This window comes from Podarcis melisellensis (genome assembly GCF_964234715.1).
Source record: "Podarcis melisellensis genome assembly, chromosome: 16".
Classification (NCBI taxonomy): Eukaryota; Metazoa; Chordata; class Lepidosauria; order Squamata; family Lacertidae; genus Podarcis; species Podarcis melisellensis.
Window position 1 is genome coordinate 10,837,211 of NC_138533.1, and position 27,943 is coordinate 10,865,153.

General features: G+C 48.1%; 1 protein-coding gene and 1 long non-coding RNA gene across 4 annotated transcripts; one reads left to right on the forward strand and one right to left on the reverse strand.

Moving 5' to 3' along the window:
• RAB1B (RAB1B, member RAS oncogene family) lies at positions 1–16,548 on the forward strand. Its single transcript, XM_081892015.1, has 6 exons — positions 1–157; positions 8,685–8,757; positions 11,849–11,944; positions 12,164–12,259; positions 13,034–13,165; positions 14,648–16,548. The coding sequence occupies exons 1-6, from the start codon at positions 144–146 to the stop codon at positions 14,840–14,842; spliced, it is 606 nt and encodes a 201-aa protein (XP_081748141.1). The 5' UTR covers positions 1–143; the 3' UTR covers positions 14,843–16,548.
• Positions 16,549–23,034: 6,486 nt separating this feature from the next.
• On the reverse strand, positions 23,035–27,637 carry LOC309358764. Of its 3 annotated transcripts, XR_014163572.1 has the most exons (4): positions 27,438–27,637; positions 25,618–25,737; positions 24,489–24,540; positions 23,035–23,548 (listed from the first exon to the last, which is right to left on the reverse strand). It is a non-coding gene; the product is annotated as an uncharacterized lncRNA (long non-coding RNA). The 3 variants fall into 3 exon arrangements; XR_014163571.1 differs by lacking the exon at positions 24,489–24,540; XR_014163573.1 differs by lacking the exons at positions 24,489–24,540; positions 27,438–27,637 and adding an exon at positions 26,649–26,787.
• Between the last annotated feature and the right edge of the window lie 306 nt (positions 27,638–27,943).

The window sequence follows — 27,943 nt, forward strand, 5'->3', positions numbered from 1 at the left end:
AGTCGCACCTGAGGGAAAGAGGGGAGGAGGGAGCGGCCGCCATCTTGCGTGAGGGAGAGACCGGACCAGCTTAGCCAGGAAGGAAGGAAGGAGGGAGGGAAGCAGCTAGTCAGCCGCCGACCCACCACCGCGGAGGAGCCGCCATGAACCCCGAGTAGTGAGTGTTTCTCTGCTGGGCCTGGCCGGAGGGAGGGGGCGGACTGGCTTCTACTTTGGGGAAGGGGAGGGGCTGAAGTTCCGGGCTCTCTTCTTCCTTCCCCCCCATATGAGGCCTAGATAGACTCCCTCTCCCGGTTCTCCTAAGGGCGCCGGTGACAGTCGGTGTCGAGTGGGGGAGAAGAGGCTGAATATATATACATATAATATATACATATATATATATACACACAAATACGCAGGCACATACACCTTAGCCCATTCCTTATAGGTGTGGGGAGTAGTATACATATAACTGGTTGGAGGGAACGGCTGAAACTCGACTCTTGTGCCAGCCCTTCCTCTCCCATGAACTGTTTAGCTCCGTTGCGCTAGGGTGCCTCCTCCATGGTGGCTTTTTATGTCTGTCCCCAACTTCCCACTATGTGTCTCCTGCTAGTCTTCTTCACCCCACATTGGTCTTGTGCCATTCTTCCTCCTGACCCCAAATTGCCCACTTGCCTTGTCTCTCTTTCCCTAACTTTCTGCTGTGTTTTCCCGCAACCACTCCTCTGCCTCCGCCCTCCCCTTGCAACTACTAGCCTCTTGTGCTATTATTCCCACCCCCAATGTTCATGATTTCCCCCTTTCCATTTCTTTTTTTACAGACCTGCATACCACTCTGTTTCGCTTATAATGCATTTAGTTCACTTATTTCATGAAATATCTAAAACAATGCGTGCAGTTAAGAAAAGAGAGATTTAGCCTGTTTTTAAGGACCTAGTCTTCACAGGGTATTTGAAAGCAGATAGTGCTTCCTTAAGATGTATGATAGACAAACAGATGGTGGAAGAGGAAGATGAAAGGTCGATTCACTGATTAAGTGAGGCATACATAAATGTTATATACAGGTGTACGTGTGTGTGTGTGTGTGTGTGTGTGTGTAAAGCAGGGATGGAGAATGGAGAATCTGGCCCTCCAGATTTTGCTGGACTACAACTCCCATCACCCCTGGCCATTGACGATGCAGGCTGCTGGGAGTTGGAGTCAAATAACATCTGGAGGGCTGTAGGATCCCGACCCCATATAAAGTTAAGCTTCTGTGTATGTCCTCATTAGCTAAGAAGAGTCTGTTCTTATACACCCCTGCAAAGGGAAAAAAATAATCTGTAATCCTATTCACCCTTAGTTGAGAGTTGACTGTTTTACTCAGTGACACTTGCTTCCAAGTAAAGAAGCATAGAATCAGGATGTAAATTCCTGTGTCTATCTCACTTTCTGTTCAGTGGAATAGTCTTCGAGTTCATATAAACATCTTCCAACTCCATCATGTGCTCCCACTATATTGTCGTGTGCTTTTTACTTTGTACAGGAAAGTATCCACCCATCAGGTGAGTAGTTGTTTACAAATCTGCTGTTAGATCCTCCTATATTATATACCTGCCCACTTAAGTGAACACTTGCCACATTATGTGGTTTCTGACCTAGGAAGTCTTATGCCACAGTGAACAATTAAGGTCTTTAAGGTGCTGCAAGATGCTTTGTCTTTGCTGGAGTTTGTCTTCTGTAGAAGCTATTTAGGTGGCCTGGCCTAACTTCTGTAGTTGACACTGTTCATCTAACCACATTCATTGAGGCCTTGCGAGGTTATCCCAAAGTTGTTTCTGGTAACTTTTCCTGCTGTGTAAATAGTCCTACAGCCGTGGTAGAAAAGAGTGGGGGGCTTTTACAAGTAAAGTTCATGAGCAAGCAAGCAAGCAGGGATTTGGACATTAACTCAAACTCCTGCTTCTTTCAAACTGTTAATAACTTGAAACAAGTTTTGTTAAACTGAGGTAGTTTGTAAAAATAGTAATTCCAAACTGTGTACCAAGTAAGCACAGGTATCTGAGAGCATCTGTATTCCCATCTGCTCAGAATGGGAGATCTCCTTAACACACTACTTTGTGTGTGCAGAGGCACTGGCTTGAAAGCTATTCTTTTATGGGCTAGCACAATCACATTTCAAACCCTGTTTTAGCTGTCTGTTTTAACTACACAGAGTAGACCCATTGGCATTACTGTATACGACCAACATTGGACCAAGGATGGACACAAGAACGCACATAGAACATAAGAAGCTGCCTTATAAACTAGCTCAGATCATTTGTCCACCCAGCTCAATTTTGTCCATGCTGACTGGCAGCAGCTCTTCAGACTGAAGTCTTTCCCAGGCAGCCTAGGATCTTTTGCATGCAAAGCATGTACTTAACTATTGAGCGACATCCCTTTAAGACTCTGAGCAGAATATGCTGTTGTTTAATTCCCAGATGTCAAGTAGTTGGGCTTTTAGTCACTGAGTGTGAAGGGAAAGCACTATGCAGGTGCTCAAAGGCACACTTTCTTGGAGATACAGAGTTCTGGCCATTGTATGTAGCACGGGAGACTCATGAATCTCAAAATGGGCTCATGAAATCTTGGGGCCCAGCAATAGTGGGCCTGAGGCCACTATAGTTTTGGGACCTTTGGTCCTTTCTGCTGCATCTCTGGCTAGTTCTGACTTGTAAAAAATTACTTGCCTGATGTTCTGTAGAGAATAAATAATGCTTCCATGAGATCAACCAGGAGATCACTGGTTTTACATTCATTCCAGGGATGGGGAGCCTGTGGCCTATCAGCCCCAAACAATGGTTGGGGTTGAAAAAAATTGTAGCTCAGCAACATCTGGAGTGCCACAGGTTCCCCGCATATGGTTTTCCTGTGTGGGCAAGCAGGCTAGAACAGCCTTCTTTGGGCCAGTTTCTTCTGTGGACTTTGTTTGCAAAGGATTAACAGCTACCCATCAGGATGATCTGCTGCACCTTCTGGGAATGGCTACTCTGAGCCATCCCCAGAAACATTCACCCTCATTATCCGGGGTTGACTGTGGTTGCCATAGCCTCTGCAGAGGCTACTGTAGCTTGTCGGGTCAGCTTTGGTACCTTTGGTTTAAAAAACAGGAGTTTCTTCTCTATCAGCTCTTAGCTGGTCACGAATGCCGTTACCATTGAGGTGATGTGTTAGCAAAGTTACAACTCGTAGTGGCTGCAGACTCAGTGGCCAGACTTTGTTTCATTGGCGCCAAGGACAGCAGTATCTTTTCTCAGTGCTGAGCCCAAGCTATATAGTTTGCTGTGGTGGAGAGCTAACCTAGCATAGTGGCTAAGAAACTGAGCTATGGAAACAAGAAGTTCCCAATTCAAATCTTGCCTCTTCTGTTAACTCATTAGGGGCAAGCTAAGACAGTCTCAGCCTTCCAGCTGCAATGTGGGGAATCATAATATTGATCTACCTTACAGGACTGATGTATACATTACTGATAAGATGTCTGTGTAGCACTTTCTACATGCTAATCATCACATTAAGTGCTTGGCTGCACAAATCCAGAAAGCATCAATTCTGCTGGTAAACCTGCATTACAACAAGAACCTCCTGTTTTTAGGGGTAAAGGTGGAACATGATGCTGCACTGGCAGAAATCTTGGGTTCCTCGACCCTTAGGTCTGTAAACATTTATTGTGGATGGCACCTTGAGAACTATAGTGGTGGTTTTGGCTTTGTACAGACCTATTTCTTAAATACGTAGAGGTTTCTAGCCTTGAAAGGATGTTGGTTACGTCCTATAGAGCAGTGTTTCCCAACCTTGTGCCTCCAGATGTTTTTGGCCTACAACTCCCATCATCCCTAGCTAGCAAGACCAGTGGCCAGGGATGATGGGAATTGTAGTTCAAAAACAGCTGGAGGCCCAAGGTTGGGAAACACTGCTATAGAGGTCTGGTGTTCTGAAGCAAAGGAGTGTAGTTTTAAAATAAGGAGAAAAGAGAAATCGTCTTCGGTCTTGCAGGGGGAGATAAGTGTATATAAAGTGTCAACAAGATGGTTGGATTGTCATAACTACTCTGAAAAACAGTCTTGAGGTCTCTTTTAAGTTCCAGGGTCTTCTTTCACGGGAAGTGTTCAAAGAAATGACCTGAAGATCATGTGCCATCTTTTCCTGGCAGAATGGATTTGCTGTCTGGCTGCCCTTAACTTTTTAGGACACCTTGGTCTTCACAGTTCAAGTTTGTTGACTGCCTCTTTAGCAGCTGCTGAGTCCCCTGCCCTGGTAGCTGTGAGTTGGCTGGGAAAAAACAGATGCGTTCTAGGTTGTGGTGCAATCTGGCAAATAGATCAGAAGCATGTGATCTGGGTCAGATGCCTTTAATCTGAATTTAGGTTCAACAGAATTGGGGCTACCTCTAGCTCAGGCCCCAAACCTTTTGAAGTCTGTTTTGCAGCTGTTTGTCCCTTTGGGCCCAGGACTTGTATATATCTTGCCCTTCCTTTCTCAAACCTGCAGTGAGTGAGAAACAGCTGGGAATTGGTGGCATTCCTAAGGTCACCTGAGTCCATGACTGAGGCTTGGGACTTTAGATTTTATTGGCATGCATTTGCTTTGTGAATGGCATTGCCTCCCCCACCCCCCAAGATTAGGGATAGTCCCTTCCCTCTGTGCTTAATCAGGAAAAGTGCCAGCACACCATCTCGTGACTCGCCTGCTTCCTGTCACCTCTCCCGCACACTAGTCAAACACTCCAATTAAGAAACTTCCTTCCTTCTGACTGTTGGCTATACTTACAGTTTGGTACATGGGAGAGAACAGCCTGATAGTCAAGTGCCCTGTTGTGTTTTTGGAGTAGGGGGATCCTTGGCAGCAGTGCTGGTGGTGTGGCAAAGGGGTGGTGTTGTGAAACAGATTCCAGAAGGTTTCTGTGGTAGTCCCCTGAGCTGCAACTTCAGATGAGTTGGGGGATAATGGGAAGTGATTCTGGGGCTTTTCAGAACAGGAACGATGTAAGACAAAGGGCCTGAGTAACACAGTGGAACTGTCTCCCTCTGTGGACTCTCCTTCATTGGAGGTTTTTAAGCAGAGGTTGCATGACCATCTGTCATGGATGCTAGGTGTCCCGTTCCAACTCTACAATTCTCTGATTCTAAGGCCCAGCAACTCAGCTGGGAGCATGATGGTGCTTAGATATATTATGCACTCTTCATCACAAAGTCCCAGGGCAGGTCACAGCAATGTAAAATACAATATTGAAAACAGTTTAAAACAATTTACAAGCACAACCGGTGTGGGTCATAAAATATCTATATCTCAAATGCAAAAAGGCCAGGCCTCTTCAGCCTACAAATGAAAGATGTATAATGATGGTGCTAGATGTGTCTCTCTGTGGAGGGAGTTCCGCCGCTTAGAGGCTCCCAGGTCATCCCTATCCTGAGCTTCTGAGGGCAGAGGATCTACTCTTAATACCCCCCCTGCTGATCTTCACACCTGAGAAGGTCTGTATGGAAGGAAGCAATCTTTCATATATTTGGGGCCCAAGTTGGTTTAAACACTAGCGTGAGCACCTCCCAGAGATGGCCATTCTTAATTGTTATGGAGGCTTAACAGTATTGTTTTAGAAAAGGATGAAGATAGGGTGGTGGAAGTTGTGTTGTAAAACCTCTAGGCCAGCATCTTCTAACCTGGTGCCCTCCAGACATTTTGGACCACAACTCCCATCAGCCCCAGCCAGAACATTGTAGTCCAACATTTCTGGAGGGCATCAGGTTAGAGAAGGCTGCTCCAGGTGGCAGAAGTTAGCCATGAATTAAAATTGAGCCTGTGTTTGAAACAGTTTGCAAACACTGGTTAAAGCTAACCATGGTTAGAGTTGATGTCGCTGTAGGTTAGCTCTGACAAAAGTGAAGCAAGGCAGGGATAAATTTTCACTAGGGTGTGTGGGGAGGAGAGTGCATGAATCACTGACTCACTCCCTGTTGCTTAACCATGAGTAAGAGATTGAGAGAATTATGTTTCTACTGGGCCTTACTGTTCCTAGTGCCAGTTAACCATACTGATTCATAGGAATTATTAGACATAGTGCCAGAGGTCCACTGCTGTATTTGTCACTGGCGACTGCATCTTTTAATTGGGCAAGGGGCTCTACCCCTCTTGTCGAATCTGGAAAAGGGAAGGAGATGCTCATCTTGAAGTTCAGTCTCTCAGAAAGTACAGTGGTGCCTCGCAAGACGAAATTAATTCGTTCCGCAAGTCTCTTCGTCTTGCGGTTTTTTCGTCTTGCGATGCACGGTTTCCCATAGGAATGCATTGAAAATCAATTAATGCGTTCCTAGGGAAACCGCCTTCAGACCAGGTCTGGGGACAGTCTGTCCCCGGACCTCTTCTGAAGGCTGGGGGGCGGGGACAAGGGCTTTTCTTCCCACCCCCAGCATTTTAAAAAACCTGGGACAGCGGAGGACTTCTCCGCTGTCCGGGGCGATTTAAAAGCCCCTGGGAAGGCAGGCAGGGGGGACAAAGACTTTCGCCCCCCGCCCGCCTTCAGAAGGTGTTCCCGCCCCCCGCCCGGCTTCGCAGCAGCGCTACGAAGCCCGGCGGCTGGGGCAGGTGTTCCCGCCCCCCCACCCTGCTTCGGAGCAGCGTTCCGAAGTGGGGTGGCTGGGGCAGGTGTTCCCGCCCCCCCACCCCGCTTCGGAGCAGCGTTCCGAAGCGGGGTGGCTGGGGCAGGTGTTCCCGCCCCCCCGCCCGGCTTCGCAGCAGCTCTACGAAGCCCGGCGGCTGGGGCAGGTGTTCCCGCCCCCCCACCCCGCTTCGGAGCAGCGTTCCGAAGCGGGGTGGCTGGGGCAGGTGTTCCCGCCCCCCGCCCGGCTTCGCAGCAGCGCTACGAAGCCCAGCGGCTGGGGCAGGTGTCCGGGATCTCTTTTGAAGCAAGCGGCTGCGGAGAGACGCGATCTCCCCGCAGCCGCTTGCTTCAAAAGAGGTCCGGGATCTCTTTTGAAGCAAGCGGCTGCGGAGAGACGCGATCTCCCCGGAGCCGCTTGCTTCAAAAGAGGTCCGGGATCTCTTTTGAAGCAAGCGGCTGCGGAGAGACGCGATCTCCCCGCAGCCGCTTGCTTCAAAAGAGGTCCGGGATCTCTTTTGAAGCAAGCGGCTGCGGAGAGACGCGATCTCCCCGCAGCCGCTTGCTTCAAAAGAGGTCCGGGATCTCTTTTGAAGCAAGCGGCTGCGGAGAGAAGCGATCTCCCCGCAGCCGCTTGCTTCAAGAGAGGTCCGGGGGCAGCGGGAAGAGCTGCCCCCGGACCTCTTTTGAAGCAAGGGGCGGTGGGGAGAAGCGATCTCCCCGCCGCCCCCTGCTTCAAAAGAGAAGACCCGCTGTCCCCGGGGCAAGCTTCGTTTTGCGAAGCAAGCCCATAGGGAAATTCGTCTTGCGAGGCAACTCGAAAACGAAAAAACCTTTCGTTTTGCGAGTTTTTCGTCTCGCGAGGCGTTCGTCTTGCGGGGTACCACTGTAGTGAAACTTCTTACTGCTTTTTTAGTGCCTCCGCCACAACCCATCCTTGTCAAACCAGATGTTGTGGCCTACAACTCCCATCATCCCTGACCACTGTCTGTGCTGGCTGGGGCTGATGGGGGTTGGAGTACACAGGCTCCCTGCCCTGTTCTAAGCACTTCTGAAACTAGCATTACAGTATAAGTCCCCCTCCTCCTTCCCAGGTCCTCCAATGCTCACTGGAAAATTGGAGTGGAGACCTTAACCCACACCTTGGGATAAGGGCAGGGCTGGGTCTCTGGTGAGTGCTGAGGCCAAGCAACATTTCTGAAACCCAGCAGAGTACATAATCATGGCGTATACACCGAGCCCTACCCTATTACTTTCCAAGGAAGTATCTGCTTTCGATGAGTAGTGCATTGTGACAGTTCCTACAAAGATGATTTATTTGGATAGTGAAGTCAGACCTGGACAATCAAACAGAACATTCAAACATTGCTCAAGGCTTGTGCATACACAGCAGACTCATCTAAATGATAACCTTGTCAAAGAGACAAATGTGGTGGGGTATTTAATGCATGTCAAATACATGTTTCACTTTGTGTAGAGGTGCTCCTTTACAGAATACCTGCCGGCCACAGATAATCTGGGGTTTATCCATATCTCAGTGCTAGAGCATCTGCTTCTTATGCAGAAAGTCCCTGGTCTAATCCCTGACATCTCTAGATAGTGCTGGGAACGTTCCCTTGCCTGAAACTTTGGAGACCTCTCTCCAGGCAGTGTAGATGCTACTGAGCCCTGTGGACCAGTGGCATGACTTGGTATAAGACAGGTTTCAATTTCCTGTTGGGTGATCAAGGACATGAGCTTGAACAGTGAGGAGGCTGATTAATTGGGGGTGGGGGGGCAGTACCACTTGGGACATAACGGTTTCTGCTTTGGCCTGCTCTGGCTTCTGATTTCTTCAGTAGATAACAATCAATATGTTTTTTTACCTCCCTTGAGCAATTTCACAAGAGAACTAGAATTTCTGGGGCAGCCAGAATATTTTACTGTATATTACTGTAATATTCAGAATATTCAAGCTTAATGTAAGAATGTCCTCACTCTGCCGAGTCAGGTACAGTGTCTGGAGAGGAAACAAATTAGTCCAGATGATGATGAGGTTACTTTTTCTACCCATACAAAACTTGTCTGTTCTCCTCTTTCTATTTTCCAGTGACTACCTGTTCAAACTGCTTCTGATTGGTGACTCCGGTGTGGGGAAGTCATGTCTCTTATTGCGGTTTGCTGTAAGTACTTACTTTTGCCCTAAGTGGCAACCTTTCTTCCTAGCCTGGGGAGCAAATGCAACCCTCCAGGGCTCCCTGTCTGGTCTATGGCATGCTTCCCAGGCCACACCCCCTCCTCCAGACAACATCCTCCTTGAGGCAGCTGCCTCAAGTGGCAGAATCTATGTGGTGGCACTATGGGTGCTGGATGGGTGCCTTGCCTACTGCTGGTGGAGAAGCTGCAGCTTCTGGTGAGATCTTGCAGGGCTCTTGCGAGATCTTGTTGGAAGCTGTGGTAGTCAGCGCAACTCTTCTCCCATGGTGGGGCATCACCACTGGAGAAACAAGGAGAAGAGCCAATGGCTTCTGGCAGGATCTTGTGGACCTCTCAAAATGCACCTGGCGTGTGGCGAATTTAAAATGCTGCATTTTGAGAGGTCCACAAGATCTTGCCGGAAGCCACTGGCTCTTCTCCTTGTTTCTCCAGTGGTGGTGCCCCACCATGGGAGAAGAGTTGTGCTGACTACCACAGCTTCCAGCAAGATCTCACAAGAGCCCTGCAGGATCTCACTAGTAGCTTCACCAGCAGTGCATTTTGCACCTGGCTACTGGCCACTTGCGACCAAGTGAAGATGCCAAGGCACCAGGATGGCGCCTGACATCTCCACCATCTGAAGATGCACGCCTGGGGATCCTTGGATCTTGCCTGTTTTCACACACATCTTGTAGAATTCTATCCATGATATTCTATCCATGATATTTTATCTACACAATTTGTATTGAATAATATGACTTTCAAGCCATCTGGCCTCAAAATGGCAACTAGACATTTGGCGCCTAGCTTATATATCGGAGTTTGAACCTGTGATAGGAATTTTATGGTCTTAGATATATGGCAACGTTCATAACCACACGTACATAGATCAGCACAGGAAAGCCAACCTGGAACCATTTTGATTCCTAAACTGAGCAAATGTTTCTCTGCATGGTCAAAATGGAAAAGCCTCCCCATTGTCTCTTTCCTCACAAATCCTGTCTCAAGGATATGTCTGTTTGGATAAGGTGTGAGCCTGTGACCTGGCCCAGGAAATAAGTATTTTACCACTACAAAAGAATGGCCAGGCTCCCCAGGCAATCCAATCAAGTAACTTGCCAGACAGGAGATAAACTGTGACAAGAGAAAAACAACATTTAAATTTCTGTGATGTAGGTGGGATGTATCTGAGGGGTGGTCTTAGGTTACACCCCTTCTGTGATGTATGCATAATGTTTCTGAGGGTGGTCTTGATCTACAGAATGGGAATTTCAAAAGTCTTTATAAACCCTTGCACAGCATTTTTGGGGGTCCTCTTCCTCTCCTGCGTGTGAGGGGAGCACCCTGTTGCAACAGATCAATAAAGATCAAGCTTACTAGCTGCTTTGCTTCCCAATATTCTCTGGTTGGCCTCTGTGATTTTCTCCTACCAATAGGGAACCTATGTAAGGACTCTATATGGGCTCTTGGATACCCCATAAGGGAAAAGGGCATATTTTTATTTACAACAGATGGTAAGTGAGGCTTCAGCAGGGGCAGTAGTAGGAGTTGAGGACACTTTCCTGTTTCTCCTCAGGTGGTGAAATGGGATGGGCCACCCCTGACTCTGCACATCCCTCTTTCTTTTCTGGATGGAAGCTACTCTGCTCACTTTGGCCTTTCTCCCCACCCGTCACTGGCATGTCACCCTCAAAAGCTTTACCAGAAGGGAATGCAGTCCTCAGGGTGAAGGGGTTTCCCCAACCCTTGTCCTAGCCTATCGTTAGTGAGCCTAAGAGAAAGCAACTGATTGGAGCTGCCTCTTGGTGATGAGTTTTCTTAAAGCTTTTCAGGAGATTTGAGCCAAGGGAAGAGGCACAAGACCTGTGACTAATCCCCTTGGAATCTCTTATCTCACCCCCCCCCCTTAACACACACAAAAATACAACATTCGTTGTGAGGAAGCTTTGTTTTCTCTGTTTGCCCCTCAGGATGAGCAGCTATAGCGATACAGTTTTTAAGCTTTTCTGGTCTTTAGGAAATCCCTCTTCCATTCCAATATGTCTGCCAAGGAACCCTAGTTTGCAGTGTAGAGAGTTTTGCTAAATGCATTGCTCACATGAGCTGAGCACAGATTAAGAAACAGACTCCCCCCACAACTGAGTAGTTGTCATGAGCCTATAAATTCTGAGTAGTATTTATTAAATTTCTATCCCACCCTTCCTGCCAAAGAAGCACAGGGTGGCAAACATCAAACAGTTTAAACAATGCAATTTAAAATAACCTATTTAAAACATTTGAAAAATTATCTAAAAACATTTAAAAGCAACCACAATGGTACTACTACCAGCAAGAGATCTTCCATTTCTGAGTGCTGTATTAGACATACCGCCTTGCCTGCAGGCTTACAGTCAGAAGGTAGAAATAAAACAGGAGGAGGAGGAGGAGAAGAATCAAACTGGGGAAAGCCAGGATGAATAGCCATTGCACTGGAGTTGGGTGGCCGTTTCAGTACTAGCTGCCTGCAGTCTTCCCCAGCCTTCAGACTCAGACACTGATTGTCGAAAGCCACAAGAAAACCTTTATTAACTGTGATGTTTTTGCTGCTGAACTTATTCCCATTGAGAAACCATAATGGGACCTTGAGGAACCTCTGAACTTGGAACAGTCCTGGGCAAGAAATCATTGGTCTAGACTGTGCAGGAAGACAAGGGGAAAGTTGGTTTCAGTGGATTTCTTCCCTTCCCTTCTACTGTGTAATGCGTGGTTTATACAGTGGTCTCACACTACAATTGTTCCTTGCCAGTTGGCATTCTAGGCATATGCCAGCCTTCCCCAACCCTGTGCCCTTCACATGTTTTGGATTACAACAACTCCCAATAACCCCATCCAGCATGGATGTGCTGGCTGAGGTTGGTTGGATATGAATGCCGTTACCTAAAATGTACACTGCTTTTGTTTCATGTGTGTGAACATCTTGAGTGTTAGAATTGTTGGTTGCATTTTGAGACACCTTTCCCCCACCCGAAAAAAAAGAATTGAGAACAGGTGACTTCTGTCTGCAACTTCTTATTGTTGTTGAAACACTCTCTTTCCTAGGATGACACCTATACAGAAAGCTACATTAGCACCATTGGGGTGGACTTCAAAATCCGCACCATCGAGTTGGATGGCAAAACTATCAAGCTGCAAATTGTGAGTCTGTAAATCTCTTGGTTTCAAAAGTGTCTTTAGAGGAGTTTTTGGATGTGGGAACTAATCCCAGAATCTGGGTTGTTGATTGATTCCTCTGTGGAGAAGATGAATGGCATTCCTATAGCTCTGTCTAAAAGTTTTGCAAGGTCCACAGTTTCATCCATGGGTTGTAAACTAATGGTGCTGAGCCACAACTGTTATCATCTCTTCCCTCTCCAGTGGGACACGGCCGGGCAGGAACGGTTTCGAACCATCACCTCCAGTTACTACCGAGGGGCACATGGAATAATTGTGGTGTATGACGTAACGGATCAGGTAGAGTAACGGCTGCATTGTGGTGGTTAGAGCAGGGGTGGGAGATGGAGTAGGGGAAGATGAAAAAATCTGTGTGTGTGTCTGTTTAGGGTATCCAGCTCTGGGGGTGAGGAGGAACAGTGGGAAAGAGGGACCATGAGTGTAAAAGGCAATCACCCACCTCATTTCTACAGAAGATGGTCTATGGCTGAAATCTGTTCAGAAGGGTGGACCAAATGCTCCCATTTCCAGAGGTTATGTTGGTAGTGGTGTCTTGAATCAAAAGGCAGCTCTGTCTAACTAGAGACCATGAGAAGCAATTATCTCTCTATCCCCGATTAACAGGAGCAATTCAAATTGTAATGTCAAAATGCCCTAAATGATGAAAGCAGAACAGTTATAACTGGAGTGAGTGAGCAAAGCTCCATTCCGGCACATTTTTACCTCTCTTCTTGATGTATTTTGTGAATTGATGCATGAGTTGGATCCAATGATGTCCTACTTGGAGTAGACCCATTGAAATGAATGGACCTAAGTTTGTCATGCTCATCAATTTCAGTGGATGTTCTCTGAACAGGACTAAAGTTGCCTACAACCCTAGGGCCATAATTTTGGAGAGCTTAAGAATTCTCCTTAAGGCTGAAGTTCTGTGAGATTCTTTCCATTGATGAAGCTGTCTAGTCTAGTCTGCAGCCCTTTCCAGCGCCAAGGGATAATCAGGTGGGTGGCCAGGCTTGGAAGTCTGAGCTCTGCTGCCTCTCATCCTCTTCCCTCTTGTGGGCTCCCACCTTTCAGGAATCCTACAACAACGTGAAGCAGTGGCTGCAGGAAATCGAGCGCTACGCCAGTGAAAATGTCAACAAGCTTCTCGTGGGCAACAAGTGCGACTTGACCACAAAAAAAGTGGTGGACTACACAACTGCCAAGGTGAGCCGCCGAAGGCAAGGCAGATGTCAGTGGCTGGGAAGAATAGCAAGTTGGCTGTTGTGCTTTAGGGCTTCCCACAGGCATCTGGTTGGCCACTGGTAGAAAAGGACACTGGACTAAATGAACCACTGACCTGATCTAGCAGCCTGGCTCTTCTTATGCTCTTCAGGCTTTTCTTAGGTTCTTCAGGCAGGCGCAAGAAAGCCCTGCAAATCAGCAACCTTTCCCCTCTCATCCTCAAGGCACTCTCCCTCCTTTATCCTCAGTCCAAACAAGTGTGATCAGAGTTCGACACAATTCCAGCCAGGCAAAAGCACTCCAGGAAGATGTGAGAGAAGTGTAGCCTAGGGAGAATTCAGTGGTGCAGGTAGATGACTTGGAGAGGCACATTTGACTCCAGGCCTGAAGGTCCCCCCTGCATCATAAGCACTGCAGGCCTGGTCTGCATGTGACAGAGTACAATGTTGTTGAAAGGCCTTCAGCATAACCCTGCAGGCAGCTTAGGCACAAATAGTCTTTAACGAAAAACAAAACACCTAGCAGCCATAGGCATAGTTTAGTGGGAAAATGTTTTTAAAAACACAGAATTCTTTATAGGCTTGGCTCTTGCATGTAACACTTCAGCGAAGGAAGGCAAAGCAATTCAGTTCAAACGCCCCATTGTAAACAGCTGCCCTGAATCAGCAAATTAATTATTATTTACTTTTGCCTTTCAGATGCTCCAAATAGAGGCAGTGGTCTGTTTATTTTAGCTTTTCAAACTATACTTGATCTTATGGCACAGACAGGTGACTAGATCATATCTTTGAATGTCAGAATGCCTAGGGAACCTCCCGGCCCTTCTCTGGAACATTTGCTTTTATTTGCTTGCATCAGGGATAGCCAACATTGTGCTCTCCAGACTGTAGCACATCAGCCCTAGTGAGCAAGGCTAAGGATGGTGGGAGTTGTAGTATAGCAATGTATCGATGGCACCATGTTGGCTACTGCTGATTTACATTATTTATATCCTACACCTTCAACCTAAAGCCAGTGGTGATATGGTGGTTAGAGTGTTGGATTAGGACCTGGGAGAGCAGGGTTCAGATCCCTGCTCAGCAAAACATGCTCAGCCTAACCTGCCCCAAAGGGTTGTTGTGAGGATAACACGAGGCGGAAGAGAAGCATGTACGCTACCTGAATCTCCTTGGAGGAAAAGAACTGTAACAAAGAACTGTCCAAGGGCAGCTAACAATAATAGTAAGAAGCAAAGTACATTGTAGTAGTAGTAGTAGTATAAATACAGCAAGTTAAATCAACAAATTGAAGGAGAATGTGAAGAAAGGCCTCAGGCAACAATCTCAGTGTACATGTGGATTGATTATGGGAGATGGTTCAGCTGCTGGCCTTGCAGTTGAGGTCCTGCAAGGAGCCTCTGACCTATATAATAAAACCCGGGACTCTTTGCTCCTTCCTAACTTTCCCTCTCTTTTCTTCGTGCAGGAATTCGCAGACTCGCTTGGGATCCCCTTCCTGGAGACCAGCGCCAAGAATGCCACCAATGTGGAGCAGTCGTTCATGACTATGGCGGCTGAGATCAAGAAACGCATGGGCCCGGGTGCCACGGCTGGCGGCGACAGACCCAACCTGAAAATTGACAGCACTCCGGTCAAACAAGGAGGCGGCGGCTGCTGCTGAGGAGGAGGGACATGAGGATAGCGTGGGTGGGGGGCGGGGGGCAGCCTGGGGGGCAGGCTGTGGGGAGAGGAGGCCTGCCCTTCCCCTTCTGGTCCAGCCCCACCTCCTGCTTCTTTTTCTTCTCCGAAGGTGGCTTTCCCGGATGATACCTCGCCGGAGGGGGACGGGACCTCCCTCCCCTTTCAGCTCAGCTGCTCCAAGTGCTGTTGAGTATCCTCGGCCTGTTTATTTTGGTTTTGGGGTTTTGTTTTGTTTTGTCACTTAACTCTGTAGGGGATTTTGTGTGGGAGGGGTATTGGGGTTGCGGGAGGCAGTGGGTTGGGCTGAGGGTGGGCTCTGTACAGGTTGCAAGCTTCCCTACAACATGGGGAAGTGGGGGGTGATGACATGTTCGTCTGCCTTGGGGCCCTCCTTTCCCTCCGCACCCCCCAAGGTAGGCAAGGCCTGGGCAATGGTTCTATTTGCTGGTTTCGTTACGCTGCCCTCCCTTCTCTCCCCCCACCTCCAAAACTGTGTTTCTAATCTGGGGCAGAGCGTTGGTTATCTTTCGCTTCAGTCTCCCTTTGCTCCCTGCCCCCATGAGTCTTTGGACTTTGCTAGGGCAAGCCTGAGTTCCTGTGTCCTGTCCTTCTTACTGGCATTTGACTGGTTTGTCAGCAGGCAGGTTTTAGCTGGCAAAGGGCTGAAGTGTCTGTGCATCTCTCCCCTTGTCTCCAGGCCCTTTTTGGGCAAGTTGCTGTGTGGCCCACCGCACTCATTCCCCTGCATGTGGCAACTGCTTTCTTTTTCTGCCTGGGGCGGGGCTTGGTGTCCCTTGCTTCCTTGCCATTTTTTCTACCACCACATCCTTTCCACCCGGCCACTCCTAAAACCTTTCCTCTCAGGGCACCCTGTCTCACAGTCCCTCGCTTTCCTAGCTGTCTCCTCCCTCCTGTGCCCCGTTTTCCCCAGCCTGCTCTAGGAACAGACATGCTGGCCTCTAGCGGGAGAAGAAATGTGTAATATGGCTTCCCTCCATCACTAGCGCTGCTGCTGCTGCTTCCCCTTGCCCAAGTGGCGGGTGGTTTATTGATCTAATTTAATCCTTCCTCAAGACTGCACTGGGAGGAAGGAAGGTGGGTCGCGGGGGGCTTCCCAGCTCCTGCATTCCACACTCGATGAATGTATCTTTTGGACAGCTGGGCAAACTCTGTGAGTCTGCTTCAGGTGTGGTCTGAGCAGGGCCCCGCTCACCAGCGGCCATCTTGGCATGCTTTGGCCCTGACCTTCCTCCCACGCCACCCATTGATTCCCTTGTTGATATTGCAGGTCCGTGTAGCCAAACCCTATTCTTTTCCACCCACCCACCTTCCTTCCCTGGATCATGACCAAACCAAGGCCCATCCGTCCCACCCTGTCGCCCCCACTACCCCCGGTTTGGGGCTCTGGCTTCCAAGAATGCTGTATCGTCCTTTTTTTTTTTTAGCACCAGGAAGCTGCATTTTCCATATTGCTTCACTACTACATTCATCCCTTTGTCTTTCCCCTTCCCCCACTTTATTTAAGGAACGTCAGGGACCCCGCTGGGCCAGGAAGTGGGTGGAAGGTGGTTTTGTTCGTCAGCTTCTTCTTTTTCCACAAGTGAAATTTAAAAAAACACAAATGAGAGGAAAAGAGAAAAAAATCCAATAAAACATAACCAGCCTCTGCAAAATGAGGGATTTTCAGGCTTGGCTGTGTAGTCCTTATCTTCCTTCCTGCAAGGGATGCAAAAGGGTTGAGCTGTGCTTGAGGATTGTTGGGGTGGTGGTGTGTTGCACTCTTGAAATGTTGCACCCAAGGAGTGGCGGATGTTAATGGTCTTAACTCCCACAGCTATGCTGGTAACCCCAGGCATCTCCTCCTCTTTCCTTTCGCTGCCCTGATGAAAAGCCATCAACTGAATTTGAAAAAAAGTTGCCATCTCATTTCTGGCTGCAGGGAAATAAGTGTCAGCTGAAAGAGCATGCCAGACAAGAGTCTTGTGTCCCTTTCTTGGTTCAGACAGGAAAAATCAGGTTCCTTTGGGTCTTCAGCATCTTCTTGAGGAGAGTAAACTGTGGGTGGGAGCCTGTCTCTGCATCCTGTTGGGCTCCCTATGGCAAGATTTGCCTTTCGGCTGAGGGCCACTAGTTTTTAATGTTCATTTTTTAGCTTGTTGTAGCCAGTGCTGTGCCTGCTTTTGTGCCTCATCCTGGCTGGTAAAATCAGCCTCCATCTGTGATCTTATTGTGCAAGGCAGAGTTGATACTCCAGGGTGGGGCTTGGGGCTTTCTTTCATGATTCCACAGAACTGCTGAAAAGCAGAACGCAGGAAGCCTGATTGTGCAAGATGGATTAGGCAAACACTTCCAGGTTATCTGTAGATTTGTGGCTTTTGCTAACGAAACCTGGTTATCTTTTTAACTGTGGCTCAGGCTGACTGTGCTGGCGCCTGGCCTTTCATGAAGCGGGATTAAGAGAGCTCAGGTTCTCACTGCCCATTCTCCAGGTCGCACCCTAGAATTGCTGTAGCCAATGTGGTATAATGGACTTAGGGGCTGGGAAGACTTCAAAGCTATGTCAAACCTGTGTGTGTGAACGAGAGAAAAATTATAGGCTCCCCCCCACCCCTGCTCCTCACGGTGCCATCCAGAAGCCCTGGACCACAACCCTTATTGACACCAATGGTTTTGCTGGCTGGGGCTGATGAGATCCGCAGTCCAAACATCTGGAGCACACCAGCCTAGGAAAGGATGAAGTAGACTGTTTCTGGTTATGTGGGCCACGGACTTACCTGTCATCAGGCATGGGAAAAGGTGCTTTCAAAGCCTCCATACAATGGGTTTGCTCTTCTGGCAAATTTTGTTGTCCAGGATGTGGCTGTCGGAACACACTGGGAACCTCCAGCCACTTGTCAAGCTCCTTGATCATGCAGCTATCAATGAAATTTAGGCAGTGGTCTCCTGTTACCTGTTGGTGCTTCTTGTTGAAGAGCTCAGCCTGCAGTGGGCAGGAGAAGTGGTTCCTCCAGTCTCCAGCAATGCCTTTCCTCATGAACGGGCACTTGCTTGTATCTATCATCTCATGAGGGATGCGTGTACCATTAACGAATCTGCAATGCCTCCAGGTGGAATCCAGGAAGGCACTCAGTCGTGCCGCACAGTCCTCCAGGTCCTCATGCAGCTCATCATAGGTGGCATGGGAAACCTCCAGCTCCTCCTTGCAGCCGAGTCAGACTTTGGTGTCCTCAAACCAGGAGCCATAATGCTCTGTGCCATCCAAGTAGCTGAGGAGAATCTCATGGAAGCAGCCAGGGTGATGGAAGAAATTGGCCATGCTTAGAACTGAGAGAACGACATGGCAACGCCTTCAGGGTTTCTGACCAAATGGATCACCTTGGGCTTAGATTTCTTCAGGGACGATTTTGGACACCCCTAGACTAGGCAACAATTGCACTATATCAGCCTTCATTGGAGTGCTGTTGTTGAACTACCCTTAAATCCAAAATAGTTTATTGCACATGCCTTCAGTTAGAGGGAACTGTAGTTTGTTACGGGTGCTAGGAACTTAGCTCTGTGGGAGGTAAAGTTCTCAGGGTTCTTTGGGGGAAGCCATGGGCTTTAAATATATGGTGTGGAGGCGACCAAAGCCTTTAGGGTACCACAAAGCTCCTAATGTATTAGTACAGATTTAGGGATAACAGAGCTTAGGGATGCAAGCGCACTCATAACTGCTAAGAGTTAGTGAATGTCAGAAATTAGTAAAATGGTAGAATTTAGATACTATTTGGGATACTGAAGGGAAAATGCAGGCTGCAGCAGTTCTCCTGAAATGGGCCACACATAGAAGTTCCTGGGTTAGTTTACGCAAATGAGCCTTGCTGGGCTAGCTAAATGCAGAGTCCTTGAGAAACAATGGAGAGTCAGGTACTGGGTTATTAAGGGCCATTGGCAATGCAAAAAGCTACCCTTCCCTCCTGCTCTGAGGAGTGGACAGAGACAGGAGATTTGGGCAGTTGCCACACAGGAAAAATGTGCCCCTTTTAAAACAGAGAGGCTGCCTAGCAAGTGTTACTGGGAAGGAGAAGGAGGTGCCAGAGCTCCAGGTGGGGCAGAACCATATTGGCAGGCTGAGAAAAAGGCATGGAAATGGTGTGCCAGATGACATGAGCTCCAATGCTGTGCTGTTGTGGGGAACAAGCCCCCCCCCCCCAATGCTGTGAACTCTCTTCCTCTACCTAGATCCAGGTGTATAGAGGTGTAAAACCATATATCTTAAAATGCTACAGTCTCTTACATGCCTGAATTCCTAACGGAAACAGGACCCTGGGTAAGCGCCTGGAACCCCCTGGAAATTTGCTACCTCTTGGCAGCTACTGGGGTGGTGTGCAACCTTTGTAACAGTATATAGGCTTTGTACACACTGGCATTAAAAGCACATTTGAAACATAGACTTTCCCTCATAGAATTCTGGGCACTGTAATTTTCTCCTCCCAAACTTACAATTCCTAGCAACCCTTAATAAACTACAGCGCCCAGAATTCTTTGAGGGGGGCGGGAATGTGCTTTAAAGGTACAGTGTGTACACAGCCTTAGTTGTCCTAAGCTGTCCCCAAAGGAGCCACTAGAGGGTGCTGACCCACCAGCAACGTTTTCCAACCAAATCTTAATTGCCCCATTGTGAACCCAATTTGCTCTCGGGTAGGAAACAAAGCTGAATATGGGAGAGAATAAGAATTTGCTTTGCTCAGCAACCTCCAGCCTGCCCGACCTGTGCCAGGGTGGCTCGGAACAGCCGGCGAGGGACTGGGCCGCCGCGGAGCAGGCTGTTTCTGCTGCCTTTGGTAGTGTGAATGATCTATATGCTATTGTCCTGTTTCTCCCCAAGTCTCTATTTTAAGCCCTCAGCCGGCAAGTATTAAGGTCAGTTCAAGGCAATGGGAGCAGACTCAGCAAAGCATTTCTACACAGGGGAAAAGTCTACATGTCCACAGTGATGCCCACACTGTATTTTCTGTACCCTCAAAACACACCATACCCTGCAAGGCAAAACCTTCTAGAGGAATTACAGCAAAACTAATTAAAAGTTTTGTAGCAGCTTAAAAAAATAACAGATGCTTATGATGGCAAAAGCTTATGTAGCAGTTTGCATCAAGGGTTATCCTCGTTTAGCAGGTATATAAATACTTGTTATTGTTAATTTATTACCTGCCTTTCACCCTAAGGTCCCAGCATTAAAAACAACATTTAGAACAACTTTCATGATGGTCTAATGACATTGCAATATAACAGTTAGAATACCAAACCAGAAAAACTACCATATGGAAAGTTAGACTGTAGCATAGTAGGAGAATCCTCTGTTACAGATTATAACTATGCCAGCTAATTCTAAACAGGTAGCTGGACATTTGTTAGAAAGAATATTACGTAGCTGCCTTCTTTACCTTGAGCAATCAGGCAGTGATGGAGGGCATAGTGGTAAATTTTGAATTGCAGGTGCTTATTCTGGTAGCCTATATAGTCATTATTAGGATGAGAACAACTGCAATCCTATGAATAGCTTCTTAGGAGTGTTGGTTAGTTCTGACTGAATGGGTTCAGCTTATGAAGCAGGCATCTTTTAAAGGTCTTCATCCCACTGAAATGCAACCTCTAGCTTTTAATTAGAAATGCAAATAGACGTTATTATCTAAACTGCTGGCATGAAGCTGGAACCTCATCAAAGGAAAAGAAAGAGGTGTCTAGCCTCTTGTTTCCTTCTAATCTGTTACAAATTTGAAAGCTTTGTTAACACTTCACTCACTTGCCAGAAGAAGAAAAGGTATTTAACACTGCCAGTGCTCCAACCAGCAGGTGACACCATTTGCTCCTGCTCGGGTGAGGAGAAGTAGTCCCAGAGCTGTGTTTTCCCTCCTCATTAAAGGTACCCCTGCCTGTACGGGCCAGTCATATCCGACTCCAGGGTTGTGTGCCCATCTCAATTAAGAGGCCAGGGGCCAGCGCCGTCCGGAGACACCTCCGGGTCACGTGGCCAGCGTGACGAAGCTGCTCTGGCGAGCCAGCACCAGCGCAGCACACAGAAACGCCGTTTACCTTCCTGCTATAAAGCAGTACCTATTTATCTACTTGCACTTAAGGGTGCTTTCGAACTGCTAGGTGGGCAGGAGCTGGGACCGAAAGACGGGAGCTCACCCCGCCGCGGGGATTCGAACCGCCGACCATGTGATCGGCAAGCCCTAGGTGCTGAGGTTTTACCCACAGCGCCACCCGCGTCCCTGCACTGCTACTTTAGTTGTTCCCTAATTAATACTGTAATATGCGCTAATAAGCAGTTCTTTTGAGTGCCAGTGCTTATGTATCTGCATAACGTTCCAAAGCATTGGCTGTTTTAAAAAAAAAAGTAAAGGTGCTACGAGAGTCCCAGCAGATTTTCCATGAAATAAGTGAAGCTGCTATGGATGTTAACGGCAACAAAACTAGAAAGATTGAAAGCAATACAACTACTGTTATCAACAGGCACAGTGCTTATCAGGGCTGGGGAACCTTTGGCTCTGAAAGTGTTGCTGCACAAGATCTCCTGGGCATGAGAAGTGCTTTGGACACTTGAGAGAAGAATACAGATGGGAAGCATGATACTCTTTATAGAGTAGCCAATGTGGTGCCCGATATGGTAGAGGGAAGTGAGGGGCAGATGGGGCTGGGAAGGTAGCCCATCTAGGAAAAGGAAAACTCTGACTCTTGCGAGATATCTTTGGGAGAAGAAAAGGCTAAGGCGGTCGTTCTCAACCAGTGTGCTGTGGCCCCCTGGGGTGCCTTGAATGATGGTCAGGGGTGCCACAGGCAACACTGGCCTCTGTCTCTTTTCCCCTCCCTCTTCTGATGCCATCTCATATCTCTGCCTCCCCAAGGCTTGCACAGCTCTTTGTTGCAGTGGCCCTGGCTACAAGCTCCAAAGGGGATAGTGCCTCTGGGGCTGGCCAGGGGGTGCTGGCTGCCAGAAGGTGAGGCAACCTCGGAGTAAGCAAGCAGGCAGGCAAGGGAACCCAGCCAGCCAGTCCTCCAGCCGTAGCTGTTGGGAATGGACAGTATGAGGCACGTGAAGTGCAGGTGGCTTCCCACAAGGCAAGACACAGTGATAACAGCAAGAGCCTTTATTGAACTGGAAAATGGGCAAAGCAACCACTTATATACATTTCTGAAAGCCTGGGCCACTCCCACTCATAATGTGATTGGCTGACTAAACTTCCAAGCTGCAAATCACGACTTCAAGGGCCAATGGAAGAGGCCCAAATCCTGAAATGTTCTGTGATTGGACATAATGTATCAAATCAGAACACAGGAGCTGAGATTCCTTAGTCCAGACTCAAGCTCAGGCACAGACCACTGAACACATAACACCACATCTCTTTGGGGTGGGGTAAGATCAGAGACAGGGACGTGGGTGGCGCTGTGGGTTAAACCATAGAGCCTAGGACTTGCCAATCAGAAGATTGGCGGTTCGAATCCCTGCGACGGGGTGAGCTCCCGTTGCTCGGTCCCAGCTCCTGCCAACCTAGCCGTTCAAAAGCATGTCAAAGTGCAAGTAGATAATGGGACCGCTCCGGCGGGAAGGTAAACGGCGTTTTCGTATGCTGCTCTGGTTTGCCAGAAGCGGCTTAGTCATGATGGCCACATGACCCGGAAGCTGTACGTCGGCTCCCTCGGCCAATAAAGAGATGAGCGCCGCAACCCCAGAGTCAGTCACGACTGGACCTAACGGTCAGGGGTCCCTCTACCTTTAAGATCAGAGACCAGAGACGGCGGCAGCAGCAACAGCTGCTGCCCAGAGGACTCCCAATAAGAGGGGAGAGGAGACTGAGGAAACTCTACAAGGGAAGGGTGTTCAAAAAAGGATGAGAGACTGCCAGCATTGCAGGCAAGGGGTGACATAACTGGGCTCCTGAGCCCCACAGGGGTGCCGCAGGAAGAATGTAGTTATTCAAGGGAGCCGTGGACTCAAAAAGGTTGAAAACCTCTGGGCTAAGGAGCAGTGGCGTAGCGTGGGGGGTGCAGGGGGGCCCGGCTGCACCGGGCGCAACATCTGGGGGTTAGGGGGCGCAAATCCACGGGTTGGGGGCACAAATTACTTGCCTTGCCCCGGGTGCTGACAACCCACGCTACGCCACTGCTAAGGAGTAAACCCTACAGAAACCCTACAGAAACCGGAGTCCCTAAGATGGTGGGTCCTGCCTGCCGCCTTCCTCCTCCTCCTTAGTCTTAGTGTTGCCCCTTGTATTGCTCAGCGAAGAGGAGGCTGTGAGCAATGCTAGAATTAGCTGGCTCTGCCTGTCCTTGGCTCTGGCTCCACCTGCTTTGGGGCTCCCTGCCTTCTGCCCCACACGTCCCCATGACACACCAGCCAGCATTGTTTACATCGGATGCATCCGCACGAACTTGGCTGCATGAACAAAGCCTGTGAGATTATAAAGGTTGCAAAGTCGAGGATTTCAGTTGCCTGGGCAACCTAAACCGAGCCTCCTCTCCCCCAACCCCATCGCTTTTCGGTTAGTGACATGGTCTTAAAGCCAGGATCACACAGCGACTGCTGTTTCCCTAAGGTTCTTACCTCACTTTGGCGCTCTGGGCAGGGAGGAAGGGCCTGGTGGGTGGATCTCGATGTTGTTCTTGCATCGTGTAATCCAAGAGATGGGATTAGTTCCTTTAAAACCTGCGTGAAAGAACGGCTCAAAATTGAATTAACAATACTGAGGGATTTGGGGGAAGGTGGGAGGGGGGAGCCCCAATGTGTTTCTGACAAATTGAACAACAACAACAAGAAGTAGACAAAGCCTCCAGAGTACAAAGCCCAGATTCCAGGGATTTGCATGGGGTTTAGAGCTGATGTTTTTGTAAGGTATGTTATGTGCCAAAAACTGCATCTTCTTGTGTGTGCCCTACCCCACCTCCCTGGGCTGTCAACTGATTAGGGCATTTTTTTGGCTGACTTAATTTGGATCACTTGCAGCTAATCAATCAGTTAATAAAGCTAAATGCACATTTGTACCACCCAAACCAATATATATATTAGTGCTGTTGTTATTGTGATGAAACATTTGCAATATCTGAACCCACACATGCAGAAAATCTGAATCCATTTCTAAGCCTTTAAAAGAGGGAGGTTCTATTGTTATTATTTAAGTTTACATCTGGTCCTTCCTCCTGAAGGAGTCCAGGGCAGCAAACACCTTTGAAACAATCCCAGTACTGTACAGATGCAGACTGGGAAAGATCTTACATTAAAAGGCTTGTTAAAAGGTCTTCAGCAGCTGCTGGAATGGCAAGAGAGACCATAATTAATGGGAGGGAGATCCAAAGGGGTAGCTACCACACAACACACAACAACACAGGCCCAATTCCTATATCAAAAGATGATATCTGCCAGAGGCCCTCTCCTACTGCACACAGTGGGTATATAATCTTTCAGGTATCCTGGTCCCAAGCTGTAAATGTAGCTTTTTGATATAATCGAGTGCTGCAAGGCTGGCACCAATGGTTGGTATGGCTGGGTATTTTGTTTTTCAAAGCAGGTTTCTAGTCCTCAGGAACGCTGAGGTTCCAGTTGCAAAGGCTGAAGTCCGAGCAAGGCTTGCTGTAAAGGAGTGACTCACTGAAGGAGAGAGGCCATGGGGTCTTGTCCAAACGTTCTCTAGAAACCTGGTACTGGAAAGAAGTGTGAGAAGGTACGAGTGAAATGTAGAAGCTGCTGCACATTACTGTAGGGCAGGGATGGCCAACTCCCAAGGGACTGCGATCTACTCACAGAGTTAAAAACTGACAGTGATCTACCCCCTTTTTGGGGGTTCAGCTCAAAGTTGTTGAGCTTCTTTTAGGAGTGAGGGAGGCCTTTTTCAGGGGAGCCAAAGTTGTTGGGCTTTTTTGGGGGGAGCCAGTGATCGACCAGTGATCTACCACAGATGTCCAGTGATCTACCAGTAGATCACGATCTACCTGTTGGACATGCCTGCTGCAGGGGATAGTCCTAGAATCATAGAGTTGGAAGAGACCACAAGGGCCATCGAGTCCAACCCCCTGCCAAGCAGGAAACACCGTCAGAGCACTCCTGACATATGGTTGTCAAGCCTCTGCTTAAAGACCTCCAAAGAAGGAGACTCCACCACACTCCTTGGCAGCAAATTCCACTGTCAAACAGCTCTTACTGTCAGGAAGTTTTTCCTCTTGCATTACTATTTCCCATTCTTTTTGACTGTAACACACCAGAACCAAAATGGCCTCCCTGAAATAAGCTTCATCCCCATTTATTAAAATGTGGCGATAGCATCACCCTGGTTCTGAGGCAGGTGGCTGGAATGGTCAAAATAGGATTAGGGAGACCTGGGTTCAAATCCCCGCTCAGCCACAAAGCTCATTGGGTGATCCCAGGCCAGGCACCAACTCCCTGCCTAACCTACCTCACAAGACTGTTGGGAAGATTGAAGGGTAAAAGACGTGGGTATGGAGAGAACAACCTTGAGCTCCAAAGATGGGGTATAAATGGAATAAAGAACTGCATCTTGAAGGAGCCCTCAGTTATTATACATTTATACCCCCACCTTTCATTCAAGGTGCTCAAGGTGGTGTACATAGCTCCCCCTTCCCCATGTTATCCTCACAACCACCCTGTGAGGTAGGTTAGGCTGAAGTACAGTGAATGGCCCACGATCATGGGCTGGATGCAGATTTGAACCCTGGTCAAAGTTGGGGTTGTGAGTCCAGCGCTCTAACCACTATACCACATACCTCTTAAGGCTGCCTCCACTTAAAAAAGTTGTGATTTGGAATATTAAACTGTGGTAGGACAAGGCTTTTGTCTTTTGTTTAGAATGGAATATAAACGTTCAGGAAGGAGCCTGGAATATCCTTGAGAGACACACAGGCACACACATTCCAATCACAACTTAAATGAATAAAATATTCATTATTGTGTGTAACTACCCACTGATTCATTGGAGCAATAATCTTAATTAGAATACCATGCATTATTGAAGTTCTGTTGAAGGAGGGGGGGCGGTGCACAAACACTCAGACACTACCACCCCATTAAAAAACACACACAAATCTCCAAAAAGGGATCCAACAGCTTGCTTTGGCAGCTCCTGTTGACAACTGATCGATGCTTCTGACAGAATAGAACATTTTGTCAGATTTCATCAGCATGTGAGGAAAGCAGCTCTGAATGTGTATATTAAGAGCCGTCTGTCTTTTTTAAGAGTTATGGGGGGGAAAGGACACACTGAGAGACAGACACAGTGACCAGGGCTGCAGACACTCCATATACTGAACACACATTATTTTCTCCTGACAATCCCGGGAACTGTAGTTTACCCCTAAATAAGCTACCATCCCCACTGGTTGTGCTGGCTGGGGCTGGTGGGAATTTTAGTCCAACAGCATCCAGTCAGCATCGTGTTGGCTGCCCTTGTACCTTACAAAAGACACTTCTATGTAGGAATTCTTGAATAAAACACGCCGTGTACCTATCTTACGCATACATATTTGTTGGATTAAAAATTTGTTGACTAAAAAAAAAGGGTTCTCATAACATCTTTCGGTCCTGACACACCACACATTCCTCTCACACACTGCGCTTCTGTCAATCAGTTGCACCACTTTCCCTCCCTCCCTCCCTGCCAGCCACAACACTGTCTCCCTCATGTTTTTACACAACAAGTGTGACCATGCACACCAAAATGGAGCTGCCCTGGCCTCCCATTCTGCTCCCTTTTCCTTCACACGGAGACCCCGTGCGATTCTTAGACACACAAACACACCCCTCTCTTGTTTTCCACCCCGACCCTTGTCTGTTCACACGTCCTGCCTGTGGTGAAGGCACTGAGTGTGTGTGTGAGAGAGAGAGAGAGAGAGAGAGCTTGCAAGTGAAAGAACTGCATCCATAAGAGAGACGAAAGAAACAACTGCATACATGAGAGAGACGTTGCGAGGAAACCGTGAATATGAGGGAGCTGACTGAAAATACGGGTGAGAGGCAGGAGGAGGCATAGGAATGGATTTGGGCGGGAAAGAGAAGAATGAGGTGTGAGGAAGAGCCTGGTACATCGTAGCACAAACACACTCCTTCCTCACATTTCCCTTTCATGTTTTCCACCTCATAATCCACACTCCTACACAAGCCTTTCCCATTTACTCTTTCCTGACAGGATATGTGCCCCATTCTCCCCTTTCTGTCTGTCTCTTATACACATACACAGCTCTGCAATGCATTTAAAACACAGAAAGAATCCTCGGAACACCAGTGTATTCCTCACGGAACTACAATTCCCAGCACCCTTAGCGAACGACAGTTCCCATTTTATTTGGTGGTAGGGAGCCATGTGCTTTAAGCGTATGGCGTGTAGGCAAGCCAGTTGCCCCCTCGCTCTTCTCTATGCACGCACGAGCCCCTCATGCATCCACACAGTCACACCTCTCTCCAATTTCCTTCCTCCCCCCTTTCATTTTTGTATTATGCATTTATCATCTATATTTGTTAGCCACTACAGAAAACTTTCCGGGGCTCAGAGCAATAATTGGGGAAGTGCGGATTCCAACCAAGTCCTCACAAGCAGAGCCACTGAAATGAATGTGTGCTTTTATTCCAAAGTGGCTACACTTAAGTAGATGTAACATGATGGGCTACTGCTCAATGTATGCATGTGTATACGGTATCATGCCCCCCCCCCTAATATGGACAACCACGACCTCTTCCACACACTGGCGCGCAACCACATTCCCTTCGGTGTTTTCACACGCGCCTGTATGCAGCGCACGCTAAGCCACGCCCCCTTTCAGGCATCCAGAGCCACGCCCCCTCCGACTCACATTTGACGCCCACGAACGATCTCCGACAGCCACGCCCCCTTTTCACACGCGCGCACACTCTGCAGACTCGGCCCCTTTGAACGCAGCACCGCAGCCATAACATCTCCTTTTACGCATCATTTATTATTATTATTATTACCCAAGGTCCCAGGGCGGGTTACGGTATAGAACACAACATTAAAAGAACTTTGAAAAGCGGGTCCTATATATCTTTCTCTCTACATGTATAGTGTCGAAGGGCAGGGGA

Coding starts and splice junctions, on each gene's coding strand:
- RAB1B (XM_081892015.1), top strand. Junction 11,945..12,163: donor AAACTATCAAGCTGCAAATT/GTGAGTCTGTAA, acceptor TTCCCTCTCCAG/TGGGACACGGCCGGGCAGGA. Junction 13,166..14,647: donor TGGACTACACAACTGCCAAG/GTGAGCCGCCGA, acceptor TTCTTCGTGCAG/GAATTCGCAGACTCGCTTGG.